Source organism: Equus przewalskii, chromosome 15 (assembly GCF_037783145.1).
Source record: "Equus przewalskii isolate Varuska chromosome 15, EquPr2, whole genome shotgun sequence".
In the NCBI taxonomy this organism is placed as follows: Eukaryota; Metazoa; Chordata; class Mammalia; order Perissodactyla; family Equidae; genus Equus; species Equus przewalskii.
In genome coordinates this window covers 66885539-66911610 of record NC_091845.1, presented here as the reverse complement: position 1 = coordinate 66911610, position 26072 = coordinate 66885539, and the positions used below count along the sequence as shown (strand labels likewise).

At 47.7% G+C, this 26072-nt stretch overlaps 1 protein-coding gene across 6 annotated transcripts in view; it reads right to left on the bottom strand.

Annotated features, from left to right (window-relative positions):
- The window catches only part of RFTN1 (raftlin, lipid raft linker 1), a 198161-nt gene that overhangs the window by 9915 nt on the left and 162174 nt on the right, over window positions 1–26072 (bottom strand). For all 6 annotated transcript variants that reach the window (XM_070575980.1, XM_070575981.1, XM_070575984.1 and 3 more), the window contains exons 8-9: window positions 3240–3343; window positions 602–683 (exon numbers count right to left, since the gene is read on the bottom strand). In XM_070575980.1, coding sequence (XP_070432081.1) covers window positions 602–683; window positions 3240–3343 — 186 coding nt within the window. The remainder of the gene's footprint in view (window positions 1–601; window positions 684–3239; window positions 3344–26072) is intronic.

Here is a 26072-nt window from a genome sequence, read left to right as displayed (position 1 = left end):
ACGGTTCATGTGACGTCCAGTGAGGGGAGAAAGTCCCCTGGTGGTCCCAGGACAGCCTGGCCTGAGGACTCACCGCCACAGGCTAAGGCTGGCCTCTGCCTACACCAGCTGCTGTCACTCAGAGGCCCGCGGGTCAGGGCCTGTCCAAAGGGGGTCCAGCAGGTTCTCTCTGCCAAGATCACCAAATTCTGATGTCCCTCGGGATCCTACGGGGCAGGCCACAGCTCCAGCCAGCTTGTGATGAGGTTAAGAAACAGAGAAGCTGGGCGCGAGCTCCAGCCACCGCACCCGTCAGGCTGAGCTGACTTACACCCCGTGTTTACCTAGTGGGAGCATCTGGCATGCTGGGTGTCTAGAAGACCCTCTCTCCTCCGCTCCCCTGGCCTGACCGGCAGGAGACTGGCAGACAGGCCTCCAGCGCCCTCACCTCTCCTATTTGGACAGCTGCAGGCGTGACCAGTTTGCCAAGGGGCTCAGGTGCTCCAAGGGCTCTGAAGGCCCTTGGAGGTGGGAGCAGGCGGCCCACCCAGCTGCTGTAGAAACTCCCCTTGAGGATGGTGTCCCCTAAGGAAAACCGAGGAATGCGGCCGGGGTCCCTTACCTTTGATTCCTTCTTCTTCATTTTCTGAGGTAGACACGGTCTCTGAAGAAAGACAATCTGCTTGGTGGACACATTCCCCTCCCTGTAACACACAGGGAGCTGAGAATGAGTTACGTTATACCTGGGGGAACCCCAAACCTCGCCCAGACGCTGCCAACCCTAACTTTGCAGGCTAACCACCCACAGAAAGGAAGGGCTGCCACCAGCAGTGAGAGGTCAGAAGTCAAGAAGCCCCCCTCCCACCCCAGGGCCCCCACCCTTGCTTCCAGGGGGCTACTCAGAGGCCCAACATAAGCTCTGTGGGCATCTTTGCAAAGTTAGCTTCGTAGCTGGAAAATTCTCTTCCCTTGATATGAAATAACAGCTAGCGTCTTCGCCAAATGATGACAAACTGGCTTCTTCAGTGAATCTCAAAGGGTGGGAGGCCTGTTCCCAGTCTGTCTTTGGTAATGAGGCCACGGAGGGGCCTGGTTGGCCCAGGACGGGTGCGTAGATGAGGACCTGGGTGATGAGCTCTGGCCATCAGCCGTCAGAGAACAGCGGGCAGAGGGCCTGGCTGTGCACAGGGTCCCAGCCACCTGCCTGATTCACCTTCACTGAGCAGCAGGGCCACATGGCCCCTGCAGGTGCACAGATGAAGGGCAGGCATCCAGGCAGGGACTGGCATTAACAAAGCGGGCGAGGGGGAGCTCAGGAGCACCACTCATATTTATGGCACAGTGGGTATACTTTCCTCCCAGGAAGGCAGGACCCTATGGAGCTGTCTTTAAAGATGATAGAAATATTGTTTTGTCCCCTGCCTCCACCCTTCTGATCACTTTCTTAAATCTCTATTTTGCAAATGTCTTCTCTGCCGAGGCAATGTGTCACTGCATGGAGTGTCAGAGGGATACGACTAACATTTCTTATTTGGTTCCCGGGCTGGGCTGGGTGACTTCACACGCAATGGCTCATTTAAGCCTCACCACAGGGCTCCAAGGACTGGGACCACCACTTTGACAGACAGGAAATGAAAGCTCTGTTAAGGAGCAGGCTTGAGATCACACAGCAAGGATTCAGGCTCGGATCTGCCTGGCTCCATGCACTCTCCACTCCACCCCGAGGGGTCACTTAAGGCACAGGAAGTGGAGGATTGGGGAGAATTATTTAGCAGGTGTGACTATCTCAGACAGAGGAGACAGAGACCTGTCTGCACCCTGTGGGTTTAGCTCAGAACTAGCTGGGGCTTCACGTTCAAATACATTCTCATCCTGATTCTTGTCCTCTGGAATGGATGGTGGGGAAGCGTTCTTCCATCTTATGGAAGGAAACTGACTCAAAGAACCTCATGACTTGGCCAAGGTGGACTGTTTGCAGGTGGCAGACTCAGGACTTGGGTTCAAGACTTCAGGCCACAAATCCAGGGTTCTTTCCACTTGGCTGCATCGCCTTTTGCCCAAAGAAGCCTTGGCAGAGAAACAATATGGCAGCTCCCAGTGGCCAAGGGTCTAAAGGGGACTGCAGACTGGCTCTTGCAGGTGCACGGACCCACTGTGCCCCAGTGTCAGGAGGGAGACATGTTGAGGGCCCAGACCTGCTTGCGGAGGGACCCAGGAAAGGCACTGATTGTCGCCATTATTCTCCAACCTCAGTCTGGGCTCTGGGGTTATACCTCCTTTTGTCCCCTCAGATCACCACCCTTGCCTCATGCTGTCCATCATCCTGCAACGGTGAGTATGCAGCCGGACTGGGGGAAGGTGGCACACTGAGGGCCATGAGGTGGGGCATCCCTGTAGGTCAGCAAAGAGGTGGCCTGGTGTAGGAGAAGGAATGCCTGACACTGCAGACTGAGGTTCTAGTCCCAGGGTCTGCCACATATTGGCTGTGTGGCCTCAGGTACATGATCAAGCCTCTCTGAGCCTCAGTTTCCTTATCTATAAAATGGGAATCATATCTATACTTACAATCCCACAGGAGAGTTAGCAGGACTAGTTTAGATAGCAAACCCAAAATACAGATGGAAGGCCTTTTAGGGTTGGTATGGCTGGGATAAGCCCATGGGCTCAAGGGATGGAGGGTAGAGCCGAGGATGGATAAATGAATGTGACATTATCAGGAGTACCACAAGCAAGGGCCAAAATCCAGGTCTTCACATCCCCTTTGTGGGGCTGCTGACCAGCGCCACGATCTTAGGCAAGTCCTTCAACCCCCCTGGCCACACTTTCCTCAGCTGTAAAATGGGTTAAATAAAAAAAGTCCCAGCTCATAGGATTTTTTGAGGACTCAATGGGATTTTTACATGCAACGTGCCTACCCCGTCCAGCACAGGGCACACAGTAGGTGCTGACTGTCTTTTGCATCTGAGAGCCCTGGGCCTCCTCAGCCCATGTGGCTTATCTTCGCCATGCTGGGCAGTAATGACTCACTGACCAAGGTTCCCCACGTGGGAAAAGGGGTGCAGGGAGTGCTCCTGGAGGGGTGGCTAAGAATCTGAAGTCCTGGCTCTGCCACTTCTCTGTTGGAGAGTTTATGTAACCACACCAGCCTCACAGCCTTGTCACAAAGATTAGATAAGTGATGTACATGAAGTGCTCATTGGGAACAGTGCCTAGCAGAGTAAGTGTTCAATAATAATAATAATAATGGCGGTTATTGTTACCTGGTCGTCTTGACAACAGGAGTTGGTAGCACACAGGTGAGCTGCCAGCCATAGGCCGCCAGAGAGTTCAGCAGGGGCACGTAGTCTGTCTGCACCTCGACGCCCTGGGGAGAAAGGCCACTGTGAGGGCTGCTGCTGCCTAAGCCGTCACCTGAGTGACTGGAGGGGATGCTCAATCTGCTTACTCAACAAAGCAGAAAGGGGCGGGCGCCCTGCAGCCTGGAGGCCCAGCTCCGCAAGGCTTCAAGAGTTCGGAACCCAACTGCCAGTACGGGATTTCTCTCTGGGCCCCCACTCAGTCTGTGCAGTGGGCAAGGATTTAGAGCCATAGGACTAATTCATCAGTTTTGTTTTCTTCTTGTCTGGATGAATAGCCTCTTGTGCATTTCACTGAAGAAGCACGATCACCGTGCCTCAAAGACGTATTTGGGCCATATGACAAGGCACGCTGCTCCAGGTGATTCTGGAGCGCGTCGTGGGGAGTTAGATTACATCTGACAGTTGATCAAGTCGTTTGCATCCAGCCACAGCAGCAACACACACACACATACACCCCATACACATACCATTTGTGTTACCGTCCTGCCATTAAGGGGTAAATGAACACTGCTGTGTTTTATTTCATATCATCGTGGGTAGGTAACACTGCCTTTCAATTTAACAACTCAGCCCTGCTCCCACAGGGAGCGAACCCTAACCTGAGGCCCCCGCACTGGGTTCCAGGTCACGCTTTCTCCCTGCAGCCGGCCTAATTTCTTACTCTGGGCTCCTCACTAACATTGAAAGCACAGCTCCCGCCCCCGCCTGTGTCCACTGGGCTCCCATCTCTGTGAGGAAGGCTTTGGAACATCTCAAACATGTGTCCAGATTCCTTCCAAAGGAGGCGGCCGTGCGGATTTGTTCAGCTGGTGTCTCGGAGCCATGGTGGGTGCAAAGATGAATGACAGCAGGTCCTGCCGCTGGAGCTCACAGTCCAGCAGAGGCAAGAGCACAAACATGCAAGAAACTGAAATACAAAATGGCCCAGTGGCAGGGCCACGAGGCTTCGAAGGTCAGCAGAAGAGGAAGGATGCTGGCCGTGGTCAAAGCAGGTGTCCTGGGGCTCAAGGCTGGGCAGAAATTGGACAGGCAGAGATGGGGAAAGGGCATTCCAGAGGGATAACTCCAGCACGGACACATGGAAGACCACGCTGAGCCTGGAGCACCGAGGAGGGTGAGCTGAACTCAGGACCAGCCTTGCTCAGAAGAGGACCATCGGTGGTGAGTGGCTGTCCTGCTGGAGGCCTTGTGGGAATAGAACCAGCTCATCTGGCTGCCCTGAGCTAGGGTGCTGGAAGAGAGACGAGGGAACAACCAGCCTGCCTCTTCAAATGACAAAGTTCCTGTCACTGAGCACTTGTCTCAGTGTGGCTACCATGTCGCCTGAACTGCTGGTGACTAATTTATCCTTCAGGAGCCTCAGTTTGCTCAGCTGTATAAAATAAGCCTTGGACGATTTCAGAGGTTCTCCAAGCATGGCCCCCGAGTCAGCAGCATCAGTATCACCCAGGAACTTGTTAGGAATGCAGATACTTGGGACCCCACCCCAGACCTGTGGAATCAGAAACTCTGGGGGTGGGGCCTGGGAATCTGTGTCTTAAAGAGCCTTCCTAGTAGTTCTGATGCAGCTCAGTGTCTGCAGTTCTGTAGCCAGAATCCATCAGCTGTTACCTCAAATCAAACCTTTCCCATCACTCTCCAGGTGAGCAGAAAAAGTAGAGAGACTGTGAAAGGATCAGCTCTGTTAGGACACTGTGCAGCGGAGGGATGGAGGGGAGCCCGGGAGACGGAGGGAAGGAGGGAGGTTAATGAAGAGGGGAGCAGGAAGGGAAGGAGGAAAGGAGAGAGGGTACAAGTATAACCAATCTATGGGCGGGGGATAGGAGGGGACCCCATTCTGGCCCCATGCCTGAAGCCCCACTCAGGCCAGAGCTGGCAGCAGATGACCCAGGGACCCTGCTCTTTCTGCCCAGGCCCCTGGCCCCATGAAACCTCCCTTCCAGACCAGTACAGCCAGTATCCCTCATGCTGGGCATGCCCCTCACCACCTGTTGTGGCTGCTTTATCCTGAGAACCCCTGCCCCCATGCTTGCAGTCCTGGTTTCAAGAGAGGAGGGAAAATATGTTAAATCCACACTCTCCAGCTTGGCGAGGTTCTGATTACTTGGGCCTATCAAGAGTAACCTTCCCACTTTATCAAGAGCGGTGACAAACCCAGCACAATCAGACAGTAGCCATGGCAACCAGGACCAGCTTTGGGGCCTCACAAAGCCCTGAGTGGCAGAATGGAGTCCTTTTATTGGTGGCTGTGCCCCGGCCAGGATTTCTCCCCGGTCTCTTTCTCCACGGGCACCCTGAGCCGCAAGACAATGGACAACCCGCGGCAGCCTGACCTGCTGCTCAGACGGGCCTCTCACGGGCTGCCTCTATTTTGCTCTGTTTTATTTCGTTTTGTCACCATCTTAAAGAGAAAGACAGCGGGATTTTTCCCAAACAGTTTTTCCCCTCAGGGTAGAGTATGTCAGCCAGAGGGTGCAGAACCATAAAGACTAAAAGGAAAAGAGAAACACAACAACAAAACAGCCCTGCTTGAGAGAGCCGAGGGTTCCATCTCAAGTGTTAATATCTGGCCGTCACATGGTGGGTTGAAAAGTAAAACACAAATGGTAGGGGGTGAGATGCTACATGCTGCCAGACTCTCCCACTCCAACTATTTGGGCTGGTCTTGATTTAATTAATGTGGAGCGTGGTTTTCCATCAGCATCTATCAAAGCCGGTTTGTCTATTATCAATACAGTAAGAAGATGACATTTCTAAAATATGACATAAGCCCCATGCAGCCACTGGAACAGGCTTTCAAGTCCATTAGCTAAGAAAAGTGGTGGGAAATCTATGTGGATGGAAGGCTCTCTTTGATCTGCTTTTCTGCGACACTCCAATGAGAACAGAAAAGCACAAACAGCACTCCAAAGCCAGCCTGCTTATCACACAAAAAGACATTTCTTTCTGGGAGTAGGAGCAACAATTTTAATTAACTCTCCACTCACCTGCGTGGATATGTAATCTCCGATCACACCTGGAGTGTTAAAAAAATGGAGCATGTCCTGTGGTTTTTCAACGTGTATAAAAGGAATTCATTTGTATTTAAGGCTCTTCTTCCTTTGTTCCCTATAATTTCTCCAGTGGTCGCAAATCGATGAAAGAAACAGGACATCCAGCACAACCTTCCCTTACCCCCCAAAAATGATGACAACAGAACGGAGAGCTCATGAAGAAATGCATTTGTCTTCTGATCATTTTTAAAGATCCTCCGCACAGGGCAATAATTAGGGGGGAACACACGGGTGCAGTGAGAAAGTCTGTAGCCTGAATGTCAGTTTGCTCTTCTCTTTTCTCCTGCTTTAGTTTATGGAAGCAATGTGGGAGAAAAGCAGTTTCAAAGAAAATACTTTGCTCCTTATACATGACTGTAAATGAAGAGAGCAATTCAATTTCCCGTGTCTGAAAAAGTGTGGGGGACCACTTCTGGGATGGTCTCTGTATCTGGAAAGTGACTGGGGACTATTTGCCTCTGTCCCTGACAGCCACAGGGCTGGGCCCTAGCTTTTCACTGAGAGGGCACGTACAGAGCCCGGCCATAAACACTTGTGGGTCTTGTGTAAAACTGTTACCCAAATACTACTGTGCAACGCTTATTGGCAAGGTACGTTTCTACTACTATTTCTTTACTCATCAATTTTAGATATCTTTTCATTTCCTACCATGGGAAATGAAGGCTCAGCACTCCGATACACATTTCTATCTTCTTTCTTAATGCCCCAAATGGTTATAATGTAATTTTAATTAATCAAGTCCGTGTTTGTGTTATTATAACTTTGTAAATATATCTCAATGCTGGGTCAAGTAATGCCCTATGACCATGCCTTCTTTTTTTATATAACCCTTTATTTTTCCTGGAGTTAATCATGACCTCAATTTTTTCTTTCCATCTGTCTGGTTGCACATGAACCCATCACTAGTTTATTCCACATGTTCCAGCACCTCTATTTTATGCCTATTTATAAATATCTCACGTGCCTAAATACACTAGTTCTATTTTTTTCTACTGAAGACATCATTTCTGGAGCTTTCTATACCCTTGCTCCCATCTGCTCTGGCTGCTTTCTGTAGGTTCTCCCTCCACTGCTGTCTATGGCTGGTGTTTTTTCTTTCTCAGTTTCTTCCTCATTTTGCTGGAGCACATCCTCTACTGATTTCCTAGGAACTGATGCCCCAGATGTCATTTGAATCCCTACATTCCTAAAAATGTCTTTGTCTTCACCCTTAACTAACAGTTTGGGTACAGAAATCTGGACTGAAATCTAACTGTCCATTAAAATTTTGAAACTATTGCTCCACTAGCTTCTAAATGTCAGCATTGCTATTGAGATATTTATTTGGATTACTAATACTTTGTGTAACCTATGGTGTTACTTTGGAAGGTTTTAGGATATTTTCCCCTATGCACTTCCAGAATTTCACAATGTGCCTTTGCATGGGTCTTTTTTCACTCAAAGGGCTGTATACTTGATGGCTTTGCAACCTGAGGATTCTTGTCCTTCAGTTCTGAAAAGTGTTCTGTTTTTTCCTTTGATTTTTCTTTTTTGCTGAGGAAGATTCACCCTGAGCTAACATCCATTGCCAATCTTCCTCTTTTTTTCTTTTTTTACATGACCTGCTGCCACAGCATGGCCACTAACACACCAGTGGTGTAGGTCTGTGCCTGGGAACCAAACTCGGGCTGCCAAAGCAGGGTGTGCCGAACTTAACCACTAGGCCACCAGGGCAGGCCCTCTTTGATAATTTTTTTCTCCTCCATTTTCTGTCTTCTTTCTTTCTGGACTTCCTATTAGTCAAAGTGTAGGATTGATATTTTAATTTTATTACCTTCCCCAACCCCCATTTTCTCACTCCTTTTATTTCACCTTCTGAAAGATTTCCTTTACTTCGTTTTCCAGCCTTTTGATCATGTTCTAAAATTTCCTGCTGCCTTATTTTTAGGATCCGAAAGCTCTTTCTAATCTTTTGTTTCTTTTTTATAGCATCTTGTTTTTGTTTCATGGATACATATATTTTCTCTCTATATTTTAAGTGCTTTCTTCTGCCCCCTGCACTCTCTCTACACTTACTGGGGTGGAGGGGGCAGAGACGGGAGCCTGCGATCTTACCACACCATACAAGGACTTTAACCAACGCCCTGGTTTTCAGCTCTGCGGTTCACTTCCCACCATCCCGTGGTGATTTGTGCTTTGAAGACCAGAGCTTTTCTTGGATTCTGCAAGAGAAAATGGCTCCCTTCTACACCCAGGCTGCAGCTTTCTTCACTTCACTAAATCGTAAATTAGCATTCTTCCATCCCCTCTCCATCTTCTAAAAATTTGATGAAATCAATCATCCTCTTCCAATCTTTTAGTTCTTGTATCTATCCATCCATCCATCCATCCATCCATCCATCTACAGTGAATTTCATTACACGTGGGAGTTAAGTTCTATACCAGGCCCAGACACTGAATTATTGAATACTGAGCCATTGTTTCTAGGAGAAACACAAGGTTAGGTTCCTGTGAGCCCCTGGTCATATTTTTGTCAACTAATGAGTACATAACCTTGTTTTATGTGTTTCTGTTTAAAGACACCTTGTTTAATACATATTGTTGATCATTAACATTGAACCTCATGGCCAGTAGCACTGTACTCACACCTGAACAAGGCTGACCTAACACACATATTGGCCCCATTAGGCACATCACAGCCTTCTTGTGCTTAGGAACGCTAAACAGCATGTCAGCATTACACGGCAAAAGGGACACTTGTCTACAGCATGGGAGCTGAAATGAGAAGGCAGAGTGTCGCCTTAGCTGGGAACAGGCACATGACTGTTCAAGTCCGCCACTCCACATATATCTGCAAGGGACTGTGAAAGCACCATGAGTATTGATTTGGGGGTTACAAATAAATTTTAGCAAGCAGGATTCGAAAATATGAAATCTGTGAATAATGAGGATTGACTTCCTATCTACCATTCCTCTCTAGTATCATTTCACTGGGATTTTTCAGAAGAGGAAAGAAATAGATGCCTATGTCCAAGTCCCCACATTTAACACAATTTTATTATTTTAATTTTTAAAGGGCCTTCTGGAAGCCCTTTCTAACTAACTTAGAATCCAGAAGCCATAAAGTATAAGTAATAAATCTGGTGACATAAAAACCCTTCTGCATGACAAAAGACAAGCAAAGTCAAAAGACAAATGACAAGATGGGAAAATATTTGTAGCTCATAATACAGACAACAAAGAGCTCCTAAAAATTGATGAGAAAAAATATCCAGTTATACCAATTCTAAAATGGACAAAGATAGGAAGAGAGTCACAGAAAAGGAAATTCAAATGGCCACTAAGGACAGGAAAAAATGCCCAAATCTCACAAATAAGAGAAATGAAAATTAAAACGACCCTGGGATATCATATTTTCACTTATCATCTTGGTAAAAACCCAAAAGTTTGACAACTACTTGGTTGACAAGGCTGTGGGGAAGCAAGCATTCTCCTGCATCGCTGGCAGGAGGGCAAACTGGTTCAACCTCATGGAGAACAATTTGACAGTATCTTTCAAAATTACAAATACATTTACCCTTTGACCCAACAATCCCATTTCTGGGAATTGAACCTATATATAAAAAATGACAAATGTCCAAAGTTATTTACTGGAGAACTGTTTGCAATAGTGAAACACTGGAGACCAGCCAAGTGTCCATCAACGTTGGGCTCTTATTAAATAAATTGTTTTATCCATACGATGGCTTGGGGGCCTGGGGAATGGCTGCTCCTGGGTCAAACCAGGGCATACAGGACAAGGAGGACAATGAGAGAGAATGAATGCCATTTTAGACATGCTGAGTTTTAGGAATGTGTGGCAAGGTCCGGGAGGCAGCTGGATGAAGTGGGGTCTGTGGTAGAAACAAGAATGCTCACCCATCCCAGCAAAAGGCGTCCATGTCCTAGCCCCTGGAGCCTATGAATATGTCGCCTTCCATGGTAAAAGGGATTTGGCAGACGTGATTAAGTGAAGGATCTTGAGATGGGGAGATTATCCAGGCAAGTGCAATGTAATCAAAAGGGTCCTCCGAAGAGAGAGGCAGGAGGAGGGGGAGAGTCAGAGAAGGAGGTGTGAGGACGGCAGTAGAGGTCAGAGTGACTGGCCAGGAGCAGGTTGGCCTCTAGAAGTTGCCAAGTCAAAGAACAGATTCTCCCCTAAAGTCTCCAGGAAGAATGCAGCTCTGCCACCGCCCTGATATTAATCCCTTAAACCCCATTTTGGACTTCTGGCCTCCAAAACTATGAGAGAATAAATTTGTGTTGTTTTAAGCCACCAAGTTTGTAGTAATTTGTTACAACAGGTATAACAAACTAATACACAGGCTAAAACCAAGGAAAGGTTAGAAGGAAGATTAAGACCCAGATGCATTGGCCAATGCAGGGTATGAAAGCTCAAGGAGGGGTGAGGCTGGCTGAGGACTGGATCTCCTGGTGAGAGACGGAAGCAAAAGATGAATAAAAAACACTAAACTGGGCGGAATCAGCTCTTGAACAGTCCAGGGTGGGAAAAATCTTAAGAAGAAAGATCCATACCATCTAATGTCTTGAGAGGGCATGCAACACAAAGCCTGCAAAACCACCTCTGGAGTGGACGGTGGGGTCTCGGGGGACCACGGCCAGGACATTTCAGGAGGGAAGTGTCAGACGGCAAGAGGGTGAGCAGTGGCTGGTGGTGAGGACGAGACATGGCGTGTAAACACGCCCTTAGGAAATCTGGGGTTTGCCTTGACTGTGCCAGGCTCAGCAGAGACCCTGGCCACCATGGCACATGGAGAAGATACGAGTCACGCGCTCACATGATGGAAGGTAGAGATGCAAAGGTGGGGCAGGAAGGGAATGCCAAGCTGGAAAGAAGGGACATTTCACCTCTATTTATCAAATGGAAAGTGGATGCTATAACACTGGGACAGTCTTGCAGAAAACTCAGCAAATCCTTCAGTATCCTAATGGGCAAGGCGATACCTGGTACCACTACTCATCATTATGAATCTCCACATTCAGGCAACTTGGCTCTGTGCTGGGCACCTGGGAAGGAAAGATGTGTGAGCCTCTTGTCTTGCCCCAGCCGATCCAGGTCTTGGGGGCAGGGAGGGGAGAGTAAGCATATGGTTCCCCAACCGGATGGAGGCCACCATGAGATGTGCTGGAGGGAAGGAGCGAGGAAGAAACAACTGGCCCCTCAGTTCTCTCTGGGGCAAGGGCAAAGCCCAGCAGCTGCAGCATCCCTGCTTTCCTGGTCTTCATCCTCCCCCCGGCCTCCAGCAGGACCATAGCCTCTGCCAGCCGGAGGGAGGGCTGAGGATGCTGGGCCCGCTGGAGATGTTGTTTTCCTCTTTGTTTTACTCACAATGCCCCAGAAAAACATTTTGCTGATATGTAATTAGGCCAACATAATAGAGTCTAAGAAAGCAGTTGCTCTCATTTTAGACAACTTTGGCTTTCATAACATTCAAAGAGAATACATTAAAAAAAGGGGGGAAAAAAAAGCTTAGTTCTCAGATGTGGAAAAGGGAGCAGATGAAAATACATGCCGTGTGTAGAGGCTCCCGTTCCAAGCCGCTTACCCACCCTGCTGGTTAATTCACATCTTTGCCTGATTTTCTCCACCACACAAGAAAGGCAACAGACTCCCTAGCCTTTTGGGAACCCAACAAAATAATAATTGTTACCGAGACACATTATTTGCAAAAGTGGCCTCAATTATTACCTCCCTGTATCCAGGCGTCTTTACAGCATAACTCTGCAGCTCCTCCCATAAAGAGACAGAGTCCATTTCTCCACCCTTTGAATCCAGGCTGGTCTTGTGTCTTGCTCTGACCCACAGAAGGTGGTAGACGTGACCTTAGGGGAGTTCTGAACCCTTGAGGGGCCTTGCTGCTTCCACTTGCTCTCGTGAAACCCTGCCTGTGCTAGGAGGACAAGCCCAGGCTAGCCTTTTGGCTGAGAGACGCATGGCCCAACCAACCAGCAGACGTGAGAGGTGCCACCTTGGACCAGCTAGCTGTCAGTGGACCCGTCGGTGACTGCAGACACACGAGCGAGCCCAGGTGAGTCAAGTCTAGGCCAGATCAGCAGAATCACCCAGCTGACCTGTCAACTCACCGGCAACAATAAAGCGTTGTTATTTTAATTCACTAAGTTTGAGGGGCTCTATTCCACAGCAGAAGCTGATATATTACTATTATTCTAGGAAGAGCCGAATGCCCAGGCAAATCTCTAGGAGGAAAATCGTAGTGAAAGTCACCTCATCCGATCTGAATGAAATACAATGTAATAGCTGTTACTGAACAGAGCTCAGTGTTGCTAATTTTTCACCACCCTCCAAGCTGGCACACCTAGCCCTCATTTCCTCCATACCAGACACACTGTGACCTGGCATCACTTCGGGAGCCCTGAAGTCTAATTTATGATACCCTACCGTGAGGCCCAGCACGGCCACCAGCCTACCCTGGGAGGGAGAGATAAAAACCCACACTGGGGAAGAATGTCCTAGCTCGAGACGCTGCCCTGGCTTCTCCGAAAGTACCATGCACGCCGAGCTGGCAGGAAAACCAAACCTGCATGCGCAAGATAACACCCTCCTGGATTCTAGGACAAGCGAGGTGGTTTGGTCCTAGTACATGCGGTTTCTCTGAAGTCACGTACACAGGAGCCAGAAAAGGGTTGTGGGGCGGAGGGACAGGATGGCATGCCATACACACTATCAGAGCTGTCTGCTGACATGCGCCTGCACTGGCAGAATGAGAACCTGGCCAGGTGCGTTATAATACAAGGGCTCCCAGATCACACTGGAGGTGAGGAGGCCAGATGTTTCGAGGTTAAGGGGGCGAGGGCTGGGGCCGACTCTGACCACTAGCAGAGACAGACGCTGTAGTTCTGAGCACAAACAGTTAAGCAGCTCAAAGCTGTTACATCCTGTGGGCTGCTCAGCGGGACCTCATACTGCGACAGCACGAGCCTTACATCCTCCAGAAGCTGACATTTTCCACACAGGCTGAATGCATCAGGGGTGAGCCTGTCCTCTCCAGCAGACTTGGAAACAGCTTTGTTTGATAACAATTAAACAAGAAACATTCTCTCCATCCAGGGACTTGCCAAGTCCATCCCACTTGCTTTGATGAGCGAGAGGAAATTAGACTTTCTGGGAATACATAGGATTTCCCACTTTATTACTCACTTTAGACAATACGAGGTGGATGAAGGATCACACTTTAAACCTTTCTTTCTTGTTTTTACATCTTATCTACTACCTAGAAAAGAGAGAATTTAAAAAGAGCTTTCCCACAGCATATAATTAAAAAGTATTTACTTTGGAGTAGAGTGGGGGAGGTCTGTCAGCAAACTCCCTAGAACTTAAAAGTTCGTCAAAGTCCTCACCTTCAACTATAGTAGATTCCTGACAGCACACCAATAATCATGAACGCTAACCCAGATGATGTCCCCGAACAAAGGTTGGTTCAAAATCATAATGGAGGAGGAAACGGAAGTCAAAGGGTTATTCCACCGTCACTGGGCAAGCTAGCAACAGACAAAGCCACACGACACTGGGCTGTCGTGGCATTAGGTTCACTCTGGAAAAAAAAGTGGGTGGAACTTGCAAAAAGGTGCAACGTTCAACAGAACTGATTTTCTCTCCCTGGCTTTCTCCACCTGGGAAATTCAAGGTGCCACATTCCCACTTCAGCCTACGGTCAATATTTTCTTCAGTCAATTCGTGGTGACCCAATTGTCAAGGTCTCGTTGCTATGGTTACCACAATTCTAACTCAACCCTCTGCTCATACTCCCCTCTCCCTGAAGCCAAATTATGTTACATTAAATCCCACAGCACATCTTCTGAGGACCCTGCTCCGGGTAAGTGGACTTCCAATAAGGCTTCTGAGGTGCTGGAAATCTCCAACAGGAATATCCAAGCTTCAGGACATGTCAGACTCCTGACTGTTGAGTACCCCTTCTATTCGCTGGCTTGCTACTGCTCCATGACAGCCTGAAGATAAATGCCCCAGAGCCTGTAACAGATGCACTCCTGGGTTTCCATCAACAAAGCGATACCCCATCTTCCACTTCAGCTGAAGAGCATGTTTAAGAATTCTGCCTCAAAGGGACCACTTGACTTATAAGCAATGGGTCAACCATGCACCCCCACTTATTAAAGCTGGAAGGGAGCAGGGTGGTCCTGCAGTCTAGCGGTTCCAGGATGGCTGGTTTTTTAACATGCAGATCTCTAATCTCCACCCCCAGACCTACTAACTCTGAATCTCCAGGGCTGGTGCCTGGAAATGGGTATTTTTAGGAAATCCCCAGGTGATTCTGAGGATCAGCAAGGTTTGTGAACCACTGCTCTAGCGCTGCCTGCCCAAAGCAGGAGGACCACCTGCATCACTCCAGAGGGATGGTGACTGGACATCTGAATCACACTGTCCCTGGGAGCTGACAGCCTTGGGCCCCAGCCACTTCCACTGCTGAATGGTTCTGCAAGAGCTCTCCAAAGGGACCTAGTTTTTCCCTTGCAATCAAGGAAAACAGACTCTAGCTCCTTTATCACAGGTTGGCCTCTCAAAGATACGGAGCCAGCTACCTGACTGCCCTTGTTTTTCCTTCCTCCAACATAAATATGCCCAATTGTTTTCAATCATTTCCAGGCATATCCTCCATCACTGTCCCTCTCTTCTGTCCACTCCATAATCTATCTGTGTTTCTCATTAAATATGGCAGTTGTGGTGGACATAAGACTCCAAGTCAGCTGGCACCAGACTGAAGAACAGAGAAATTAGTACCTCCCATGTGCGTTTTCATAAATACAGTCAGTTCTCTTTTATAAGCAGGAGTAACCTCATGTTGTTCGGTATTCTTTCAACTAATGTTTGTTGAAAACTTGTAACATGACAGGAATTAATTTGGATCCAGGGAACATGAATAGCAGGAATGGCGAGCCCCTGACTCAAGAAGTTTGCATAGAAATTTAAAAATTAAATAGTTCTAAAGTGACGTGGGATATGCTAAGTGCCACAAGGAAGGGAGAGAAATCCCACTGATGGTATCCAAGACGATTCCACAAAGAGTTGGGCCAGGAAGGGTAGGGATCTCAAAGGGGAAGACTTGGGGTGGAGAAGGCACTCAGCAGAGGGCAGGAGAGAAAACAGACGGAGGGACAGAGCCAAACAGGGTGTGATCTGGAAAAGCCCCCTTTGTCATAGCCCAGGCATCTAGAGTGTTTGGAGGGGAGTAGTAGGTACACTGTTCATCCATGTTAAACTCTTTTTCATTAGAATTGCTGTCAAATCAGGTATTCTCCATTCAGCATTATAGATTTTTTTGAACTTAAATGCAATTGATTTTTTTTTTTTTTGATCCTTAAATGCATCCCATTACATTTTATTGGGCTGGGTTTGATCCAACATTGATAAACCAATAGATAATGAGATCGGAAGGGGTTTAAGAAGTCAGGGAAACCTACTCAAAAACGAAGCTGGATTAGATAAGTAATTTTCAAGGTTTCTTGTTTCTTTTCCTTTTTTTTTTTTAAAGTAGTGAATGCTTTCCACAAACATCAGTTGTAATCTAATTTAGAAACTCCACAGGTGAAAAGAGATAGATTCATAAAAAGCAGCCCTGGATGATGTTGGTGTGGGTAGGTTGTCCAGAATCTTCCCCTCTCTCTACTCTCAAACATGCCCTTGATCCTTTTCCCCCATGCCCAACTGGAATGTTTTTGTAGAGCCCAAGAGCATCCACGTTCTTTAGATCCTGATGGCCACCCAATATACTCCATGGCCTCCCAGCTTTGCGTCTCCACAGGTCCACCACCTTCTACATCTCTACATGAAAAAGATGTGAAATGGGATAAGGCACAGGGTGGTGTCATAGGGGCCATGAACCTCCCTCCCATTAAGGCATGTCCTTCTGAGTGTAGCCTCTCAACCAGCTAAGCTCCATCCATAGGCCCTTCTTTTTCATTTAGTTTTACTAAAATTCTTGGCCAAGTAAATTTCAAAAAGAACAAATTCCCAGGAGTGGCAACGAATGATTGCTTAACTACAAGAATGCTCTCCAACCCTCTATACTCATTGATTTAATAAGTTCTTCTTGGAGAATCATTTGCCCAGTCCTCACCTGTGGCTCCCAGACTGTCTATGAATTTAAAGTTCTTATAGGGGGCTACATAGAAATCACGAAAAAGAATGTGGGCAGCCTCTAGGAGCAAAGACCAGCCTCTGGCTGGCGGCCCGGAGGAAACAAGGACCTCAGTCCTACAACCGAAAGGAAGTGAATCTGGCCAACAACCTGAATGAGCTCAGGAGTAGATTCTTTCTCCAGTGCCTCCAATAAGGAACAAACCCGATTCCAGTCTTGCGAGACCCCGAGGAGAGGACCCAGTCAAGCCCACTTGGACTTCTGACATACAGAAACTATTAGATAATAAATTGTTTGTGCACATGTTTAAAGCTTTCATAGAATCATGGTCCACCCTGCTAATCTCAAACACATTGGGAAACCTAAAGATTGACCCCTTCTTACCACACTGAGGGGTGCCTCTTCCTTCTATTTCTGTGGCATGCACTGAATGTTTTAAAGCACACTATTTAAAAAAAAAATAAAAGCATTTGTCACAAGATTGTGAAAATGTGACAATTGCTCTCACCCTCCTTCCTCTGTGGCAAGGCTCTAAATTCCCGGTGCCCCATGGTCTTCAGCAGAACGCACACTTGCTTCTCCTCTGTCATCAGCTTTAAAAGGTTCCTGGTGATTTAGGGCCTTTCACCACCCCTCAGGAAGCTTGACAACAAGAGAAATTATTCATGGGTGTGGAAGGGCCAGGGGGTGGGCATCCATTTTTAATGACTGCTCTCCTCTCCGGTTAAAGGCATCAATTCTTCCTGCTCGAATTTCCTCCATTCATCAGGTTTTCACAGTGCCTGACACACAGTAGGAACTCAATATTTATTTATTGAATGAACTTTTTAAAAGGTCTAACTTACTTGTATAACTAAATTTTGTACAGGAAGTAAAAAATGGGTGTCTGAGAGAACAGGAGAATTGAGTTTATGGAAGAAAAAAGTGCAGACAGAGAGTAAAAGTCAAATTCTTCCTTTCGTCATCCCACTGTCCGAGCTGCCACCAAGTCTAGTCGTTTTTAAAATACCTCGAAGAGCCCCCCTCTAGTCCCACTCAGCGGCAAACACTGTTGGCTGCCAGAGCCAACAGCCACTTGGTAGCCCAAGTTCCCCTTCTGAGCCGACACCCTCTCCAGTCCCAGCTAACCATGATCCTTGGCAGTGACGTGGGTCTGTGACCCAGCCCTGGCCTATGGGGCCCAGGGGAAACTCTGCTTGGGGGTTCCTAAGAAAGGTTTGACTTGTTAATAAAAAAGAGCACATGGCAGGAAACGCCACTGTTCTTCCCACTGTCATCAAGTTCACATCAGATGCTTGGAACTGCTGCAGCCACCCTGGGATTAGGATCATGAGATGAGACCTGGCAGACAAGCTAAGGACCAGAATGCAGAAAGGCGACAGCAGCTGGGGCCCTGATGATGTCCTTACACCATTGAAAAGCTGAGTCTGCAACCACCCCATCTTCCTCCAGACCTGCCAGGTAAGATGAGATGAAAAACTCCCTACTGCTTAAGCCACTTCTAGTTGGATATTCCATTGACAGAGGAAAGCATCCGAACTGACACCATGACCCCCGCCCTTACTCTCACCTTGGGACCTCTCTCCCAGGCTTCTGTTGGCCATTACCCCATTCCACTCCACCTCTCCAAACACACATCCCTTTAGGGCCAAGTGTCCGGACACACGGCTCTCGGATGAGATCCCCACTACGACCCTCTTCAACCTACTGCACACTCAGGCTCCTGCCTTGACCACAAATGCAGACATGCCTCAAGTACACACCACTGGGCTATAGCCAGGCTTGCTGTACCGGTTTCCTAGGGCTGCTGTAAAGAGGGACCACAAACTTGGTGGCTTACAATAAGAGAAATTTATTCTCTCACAGTTCTGGAGGCCAGAAGTCCAGCGCCTGTGTCACTGTGCCAAAAGCAAGATGTCGGCAGGGTCGCGCTCCCTGTGGAGGTTCTTGGGAGAGAATCTACTCCTTGCTTCTTCCAGCTCTGGGTGGCTGCTGGCAATCCTTAGCTGGTGACTGCATCCCTCCAATCTTCAAGGCCAGCGATCTCAAATCTCTCTCTACCCTGCCTTCACATCCCCTTCACATCTTCTCTCTGTGTGTCAAATCCCCCTCGGCCCCCTCTCATAGGGATATACGAGATGGTTTTAGGACCCACCCATACAGTCCAGGAGAATCTCCCACCTCAAGATCCTTGGCTTTAATCACATCTGCAAAAATCCTTTTTCCAAATAAGGTAACATTTACAGGTTCCAGGGCTCAGAACCTGACAGCCCAGGAGGGCAGTGTTCAGCCTACAACACACGTGTCTGTGTGTCTACACCCACCGCTGCGTATCTCTGGGAGGAGCTGCCTCTGGGAAGGGAGAACCAGGGAATGGAGGCTAGAAGGAGGAGGAAGATTCACTTTTTAATATATATACTTTTAGACTGAAAGAATTTTGTTTGACATTATTATAAAACCCACAATAATTTTTACCTCAATTTGCAACATAATTCACATGGAATTTTTTTACGATATATTCTATCTTAGTTCAGGTTCCCCAGAAGCAGATCCTGACAGGAGGATTTGCCTGCAAGTGACTTATTAAGGCGGTTCTTCCAGTGAGGGAGTGACAGAAGCGGGACAAAAAGTCGAAGAAGCCAAGTAGGGTCTCAGGTTTACACACGTCTCCTGAACAGGGGCTCAGCCTCGCCCCACGGGAAACTCTGCAGGGTAAGTTGTACCCAGAAGTGTCCCGACCTGAGACACGGCAGCTGGGCTTTCACACACCCACCCTCCTCAGCCATGGACAAGGACTACCACGGGGCATCTACATACACAGGCACTCCCGACTGTCCTTGCCTGAGCCAAGCAGGCTCCTAGCTCAGGGGCAGGGTCAGCAAAGACGTACAGGGCGGGCTGCTGGGAGCGCAAGCACATTGGTAAAAAGAGATCCAAGGGCTCTAGAAGAACACCAACGTTATCCACTACGTGTTCTGATTGTGAAAAAAATTAATTCATGTGCTTTCTCTTCCGGTCTCCCTCTGCTCTTGCCACTTCCCACCAGCAGGAAGCCCCCTCCAGCTCCCTTGGCTCATCCACATCCTGACTGTTGACAGCCTGCTGAGGCCCACTGTGTCCACAGGCCTTGGTCAGCCTCTGCCTTCTCCCGGGGCACTTCCAGCCAGCAGGACACCGCGGCACTGAATGCCTTGCTACTTATTTCCCACCTGGATGCTCCTTGAAGGTGGGGGCTCAGCAAATGCCCCTCTGTGTTCCTGTCCTAGGGCAGCAAAGAGCAGGTCACTCTCTCTGACCCTCCAGGGTCTCCCAATTCCCTGAGAGTTCTCTGTTCAGTACCCACTGATCCCCTTCACTGTATTTTAACTCCTACATAACCTTCCATGAGCACCGGCCACCCCTGGGAAGTGGCAGGGCTGGTTTTGATGCCCTGGCCCCTCATCTCTGTGTCTTGCCACTGCTACAATACACATGACATTCCATGACCCCCAAGCCAAGCACCGCTGCCAAGGAGGCAGAAGGAAAATTCTGTCTGACAAAGATAAAAGAGGGACAGACAGCCACGCAGAGTTCCACCACGCCAGCACGGGGTCAAAGATTCAGAGCAGAAGTCAGGACTCAATGACCTGTTAGAAGTTTTTTTTGGTCACTGTTTTTAAACACAATCTCCATCATTTGGGGAAGAGGAGCGACTTGCTTGGGGAACACAGACCGTATAAATTAAGCTGTCCCCGCCAAGTTCCTGACAGCAAAGAGCACCAGAGGCCCCTTCAAGGGACAAGAAGAAAAAGGATTTCGAAAGTTCAGGAGAAAGTTCAGCATGGCCTGGTGGCCAGAAATGCTCGAAAGGAAGCTGGCTCCAGGTGGATGTGTCACTCTAGAATAAAAGCTGGAGGCAACTAAGGAAATCAGTGAGTCTGCAAAGATGGATGAGGGTGGGATGTACGAGGACAGGAGGGAGGTCCCTAACTCTACAGGGATGGTGACAAAAGTAAGGCAAACCCATAAAGAGGAGGAGGAAGGCTAAGTCTCAACTGAGATGAGGTGCACGTGACCACATCCATGTATACGCACAGGCACACCTTTTAAATTATGTTCAAAACAAGAAGGTGTACCAAAAAAGGATATGTTGAAGACAACAGAAAGTAGAATCACTCAGCTCCTAGTTTACTTTCTTTTCTACAAGGAGAAAATGAGTCTATCTAAAGCCTAAAAGAAAAAAGGATGTGGTAAAATGTAACTAGTGATCTTTTAAAAATTAATTTTACGCAAGTAAAATGAGTACTTCTCTCTATAAAAATGAAAATATTACAGACAAAGCTACCTCCCACCCTTCAATTCCAGGTCACACGTAACCACTGTTATCAGGTTGATGGGTGCCCTTCCAGGCCTTTTTCTGCATTTGCATATACTCACAGACAATACATCATATTGTCTTGTGAAGTTTTTTCACCATTAATGCATCACATTGTTTGTATCTGTACTAGTCAGGATTCCTGGAGAAACAGAACCAACAGGATGGATAGAGATAGAGACAGAGAAAGAGAGACACAGATCTACCTATATCTATATATATATACAAACATGTATATACAGAGAGAAAGATTAAGAAGAATTGGCTCAGGTGACTGTGGGGGCTGGCAAGGCCAAAGTCTGCAGGGCAGAGGGTCTCTTAAGGCCCTCAACTGATTCGATGAGGCCCACCCACATCATGGAGGATTAGTAATCTGCTTTACTCAAAGTCTACTGGTCTGAATGTTAATCACATCTAAAAAATACCTTTACCGCAACATCTAGATTGGTGTTTGACCAAACAAACAGGTACCATAGCATAGCCAGGCTGACACATAAAACTAACCATCACAGCATCGTTCTGCAACTTAAGCTGTTTAACAACATTTCCTAGAGTTCCTTCCATGTCAGTTTATACGAATGACCACATCCATAAGAAGGATGCACCATCCTTTATTTAACCATTCTCCTACTGATGGACATGTACCTTGTTTCCTTTTTTCTATTACTAACAATGCTAAAATAATGTCCTTGTATATGACTTCTTTGTGAACAAATGCATTTGCTTCTCTAGAAGAGAAGGATATGAGGTATGGACTGGCTGAGTCATGGGTAGTCATGGATGGGCTTCTAAAATTTTTGAGAGAGGTTGGCAACCTGCCCTCCAAAGCAAATCTCAAAGTCTTAAGTGATGAATTTACAATGCATCAAGCCTAGATGAATGACATTGTAAGGACAAGGTGCTCAGGCGCACCGGTCAGCACACTAGCGTGTCACTATCAAAGGCGAGAGGGGACGCAAGGAATTTGAGCACAGTGAAAGTCCTGAGACAGCTGCTGGCATAGATCTAAGGTTATCCTGACGACCTCATCTGTGCTGTGATCTGCTCGGGGCTGGAAAAGGAGTGGAGTTACAGCCGGGACGGGCTTGTGTCTTCAGTCCTGGTCCTTTGACGGCAGTGATCACTCGTGGGAAAAGCTTCTGTATCACAGGAAAAAGGCAGAGAACTGCTGTCTTTGGCACTAAAGGCTATGATCTCAGAACCAAAATAATTATCTTGGAGAAATTGTGGCAATGAAGAAAAGTGCCAGATGGTTTAAAAAGAACAAATATTGGCTCCCTTGTCAGAGCAGAAGGTGGTAAATTCTAGATACCATAAAAAATTGATGTCACTCCCTGGCAAATCCTAGGCTGGATTGTAAAAGAGAGGGTTGGGGGCCTTTGGAAACAAACAGTTCATCTCCGGAAGCCTGCAGAAGTTCATGAAGAACAAGTGGGACCCAATGTGTTGGACACAGTCATGGGACAGGTAGGGTGGAATTATGCCCAGCGTGGATTTCAGCTACAGAAATGCGTCTTACCAAGGCTCTCACGATTCCTTCAGGGATAAGATGGTGACATGTTAGATGGAACAATGGGGCCATCTATAAGCTCTGTGGAGGCGTTTGGGGTAGCATTAGGGACCGGAGGAGCGATTCCCACAACATGCCAAAGGACATGTCCTCCATCCAGTCTGTTTGACACTGGAGAGGAAAAAGTCTACACAATACCCGTTAGAAATGCCTCATGGATGGACGTTTACCCCACTCACAATTGCCTTTAAATGTAGGCTGTGGGTTTCCAATGAGAAAAACATAATTATTTGCATTTGACTGCAACTCTCCCTAGCCCAGCCCCCTCTGTGCTTTTACAAGATCAAGGCCATCGGGAGAGGATCTTTCTTATTGATGATACCAGGTGACCAATAAAAGAAAGTGGGGTTTACTTGCTATATGTCAAGTATTACCTTCACAACCTTTTAATATATTTGCTCTTTTAATTCTCATCAACTTTGACAGGTTGTTACCAGTGTCCCCATGTATACAACAGAAAATGGAAAACAAAGAGGGAGTGGGTCACTTTTCATATGCTCGGTTATTACTCAGCTGGGAATGAGAGCGCCAGGAGACACACCCAGGCCAGACTCGACAGTCTACATTCTCTTTCCAACAGACTGTACTGTCTGCGGAGCTGTGAAGAGCCAGATGCAGTTTTTGTGACTGTGTGTGTGTGTGTCTGTGTGTATGCACGTGCGTGTAGAGAAGGAAGCCAGCAAGATGTGGCTGAATTGGAACGGTACATTGGCACACAGAGATGAAGATAATAATATGCACAGGAGTAAAGGGGAAGAAAAGGGACAAGTCAGTCCCAACTGTGAGCAAAGAGAAAAAGCTGGTTAGAGATGTTTTGTGGTCAAAGCCCAGGAGTTCGTGGGCTGGCCTGGGAGGACAGTGGTTGCCAGAAAAGCAGGGTCAACCAGAAGCCAGAGGGACCTGCCCAGGGCTTGAACAGGAAAGACCTCCCCAGAGGCCAGAAGAATGGGGAAGAGAGGAAGCAGCTGGGTCTCAAGGGTGGAAGGTGAGGGAGCTGGACAAACACCCACACGCCTGGAGGGGCATGCCGAAGGGGGCTGTCTGTGGGTCGGAGTAGGGGTCTGACAGCCTCTTCAAAGAGCTGAGGCATGGGCAAACCAGCCCTGGATGGGACCCTGCTGGGCTGGGTAACAGCTATATACATGTGGTTCCTCTTAGGCAGGGATTCTCCAAGTGGGCTGAATACGACGCTCAGGGGAGAGCCTGGACATCTGTGTTTTAAAAAGGTCTCCACATGATTCTGACACAAGCTCAGTTCTGAGAAACACTGGTCTACCCTTGGGCTGAACCAAAAGGCCTTCAACCTAATTCAGGAAGCTTTCACCAGGTGCCCTGAAGAACAAAGATGAACATCACCAGCCCAAGAAACTCACAGTGAAGGGAGGAAAGAGGATAAATAAATAACAATGATTATAATAGGAGCCTGACAGGCTTACACACAGAGAATTATGGGAACACAGAAGAAGGGTCTTTAACCCTGAGGGAGTCTGAAAGGCTTCCTGGAAGAGGTGACCTATGAGCTGACTCCAAGGCTGCCTATACCAGCTTTAAAGAGAAAGAGAAACCCATATACCAAGGGTACAGTCTGCCCAGAGGGGATCTTCCCTGCTTTTGCCCTTGAGAGATGGTAACCTCAGAGGCTGATGCTGCTAAAAGGGACAGAGGTCTATTTCTACTGTGGGAAATTCAGGGATGCTCCAAAGACACCAGAGAGAAGAGCAAGTCTGAAGACTTGGGTGGGGAAAATTGGTAAACAACATCAAAACCATTAATCCACTTGTCATCATTATCATGATAATTAAAAAAATCTGTTTCTGCTTACCTGCATGCCAGTCACACTGTATATCATAACGTGGAAATGGGATGAAACAGAGGCCCATCCAGTGGTGTGCTGGTAAATGTTTACAACTGGCTCAGGGGGAGGGGCAGGCGGGGGGGGCGGTGAGGGAGGGGGACTTCATTTCTAGCATTTGCCAATTTCAGTGGTGTAATACTTCCACTGTGGCCAGTTTCAAGCTACTGATCTGACTGACTCTGTCACTGAATATGGAGCTGGGAAGAGATGCACGGAATTGGCTTTGCAAGCTGGTGCACACCGCTGGGCTTTAAAACCCTACTTCATTCCAAGGAGTCCTAGGGAAAAGCCAAAGCATTCCTGAAGTGTGTGAGTGTGTGTGTGTGTGCGTGCACAGCGGCAGAGGTGGGACACAGGATGACGACAAGACGACCCAAAATTAATATCACCAAATAGATTAACGCACAAAAATAAGAAGTCAAGAGGAAAAAAGTTCAACTACGTGATAAAGAAATAAACTTGACAAATAAACCTAATGTAAACCAATCTGCACATCCAGGAAAAGGTTCTGAATAAATGGTCTAACTTCTTAACCTGATAAACCCTAAACTTCTTAACCCATAAAATTGACCTCTTTTCAAATTAAAAAGACAACAGTGTCCTTATTTTAGTTTGTAACCTTATCTCCTTCCCACAGACATTTCAGGTAGTGTGCATTCACTGTTACCCATCGAGGTCACAGTTAGTTTCAAAGGCTAAAGAAAGATAAATTATTGGGGTATTTTTTCCATCACCCCTTCATCAAATAACACACTACAGACATATGGTGAGACTGGCCCCAGTACTGTACTTTTAGACACTGCTTTGTAAAGCTGAGTGTGCATAAGGATTCCCCAGAGGGCCTATGAAAATACAGATCGCTGGGCCCCATCTCCAGAGTTTCTGATTCAGCAAGTCCAGGGTGGGTCCAAGATTCTGCATTTAAAACAACTTCTCACGTGATGCTGACGCTGCTGGTCTTGGGACCAGATTTTGAGCATGACTTTGGATCACTGCCATCAAGTCATCTTTCTTGAGGAAACCACAATGCCCTCCCTTAAATAGCCATTTTAACGTGCAGACAGCAAGAGATTTTACACACGTCCCCGTGGCTTGTCAATCGCTTCCACACATGCACCTGTTATTGGTGCAGCCACACATGGATTGCTATGAGGAGCCAAGTGTTACAGAGCAAACTGCGCGTTGAAGCATGCGGGCCGTGTTCCTGGGTCCTTAAGAGCCTCGACTGCTACCCCTGTTACTTCATATTCCACCATCGCCTGGAGCCTTCACTCTCCCACGTGCGGTGGGCTGGAGGAACAGCGCCGCCCCCATCCTACAGTTGAGGAAGCTTAGGGTCCTGAGAGAGGACATGACCTGCCCTCACTGGACTGTGCATCTTAGACTGAGCATTTTAGACTCATTTCCTTTGCACCCCATTTCCAATTAGGGGCAGGGAGGCCCACTGGGACGAAGGTCAGATGGAAGCAACTGGTGGAGGCTGGTCACAAACCAGGTTATCACCTGACTCCTTACTGACCTTGCTACGCACACCCCAGGAGTCCTAGCTTCTCTCCTAACTGGCCCTGGCTGCTGTATTTTTGGAATTCCTGTTTCTGATTACCAGTTTTTCTTTGTACTCCGTTGCTGTCACACTGGCAAGCAGTTATTTCCATCATTGCTCAGATGCAGGCATGCCCCCAACGGCCCTGTTCCCCACTTCACGCCTCCTGGGAATGGCTGCAGGCTGAAAGGCTGGCTAATAGTGC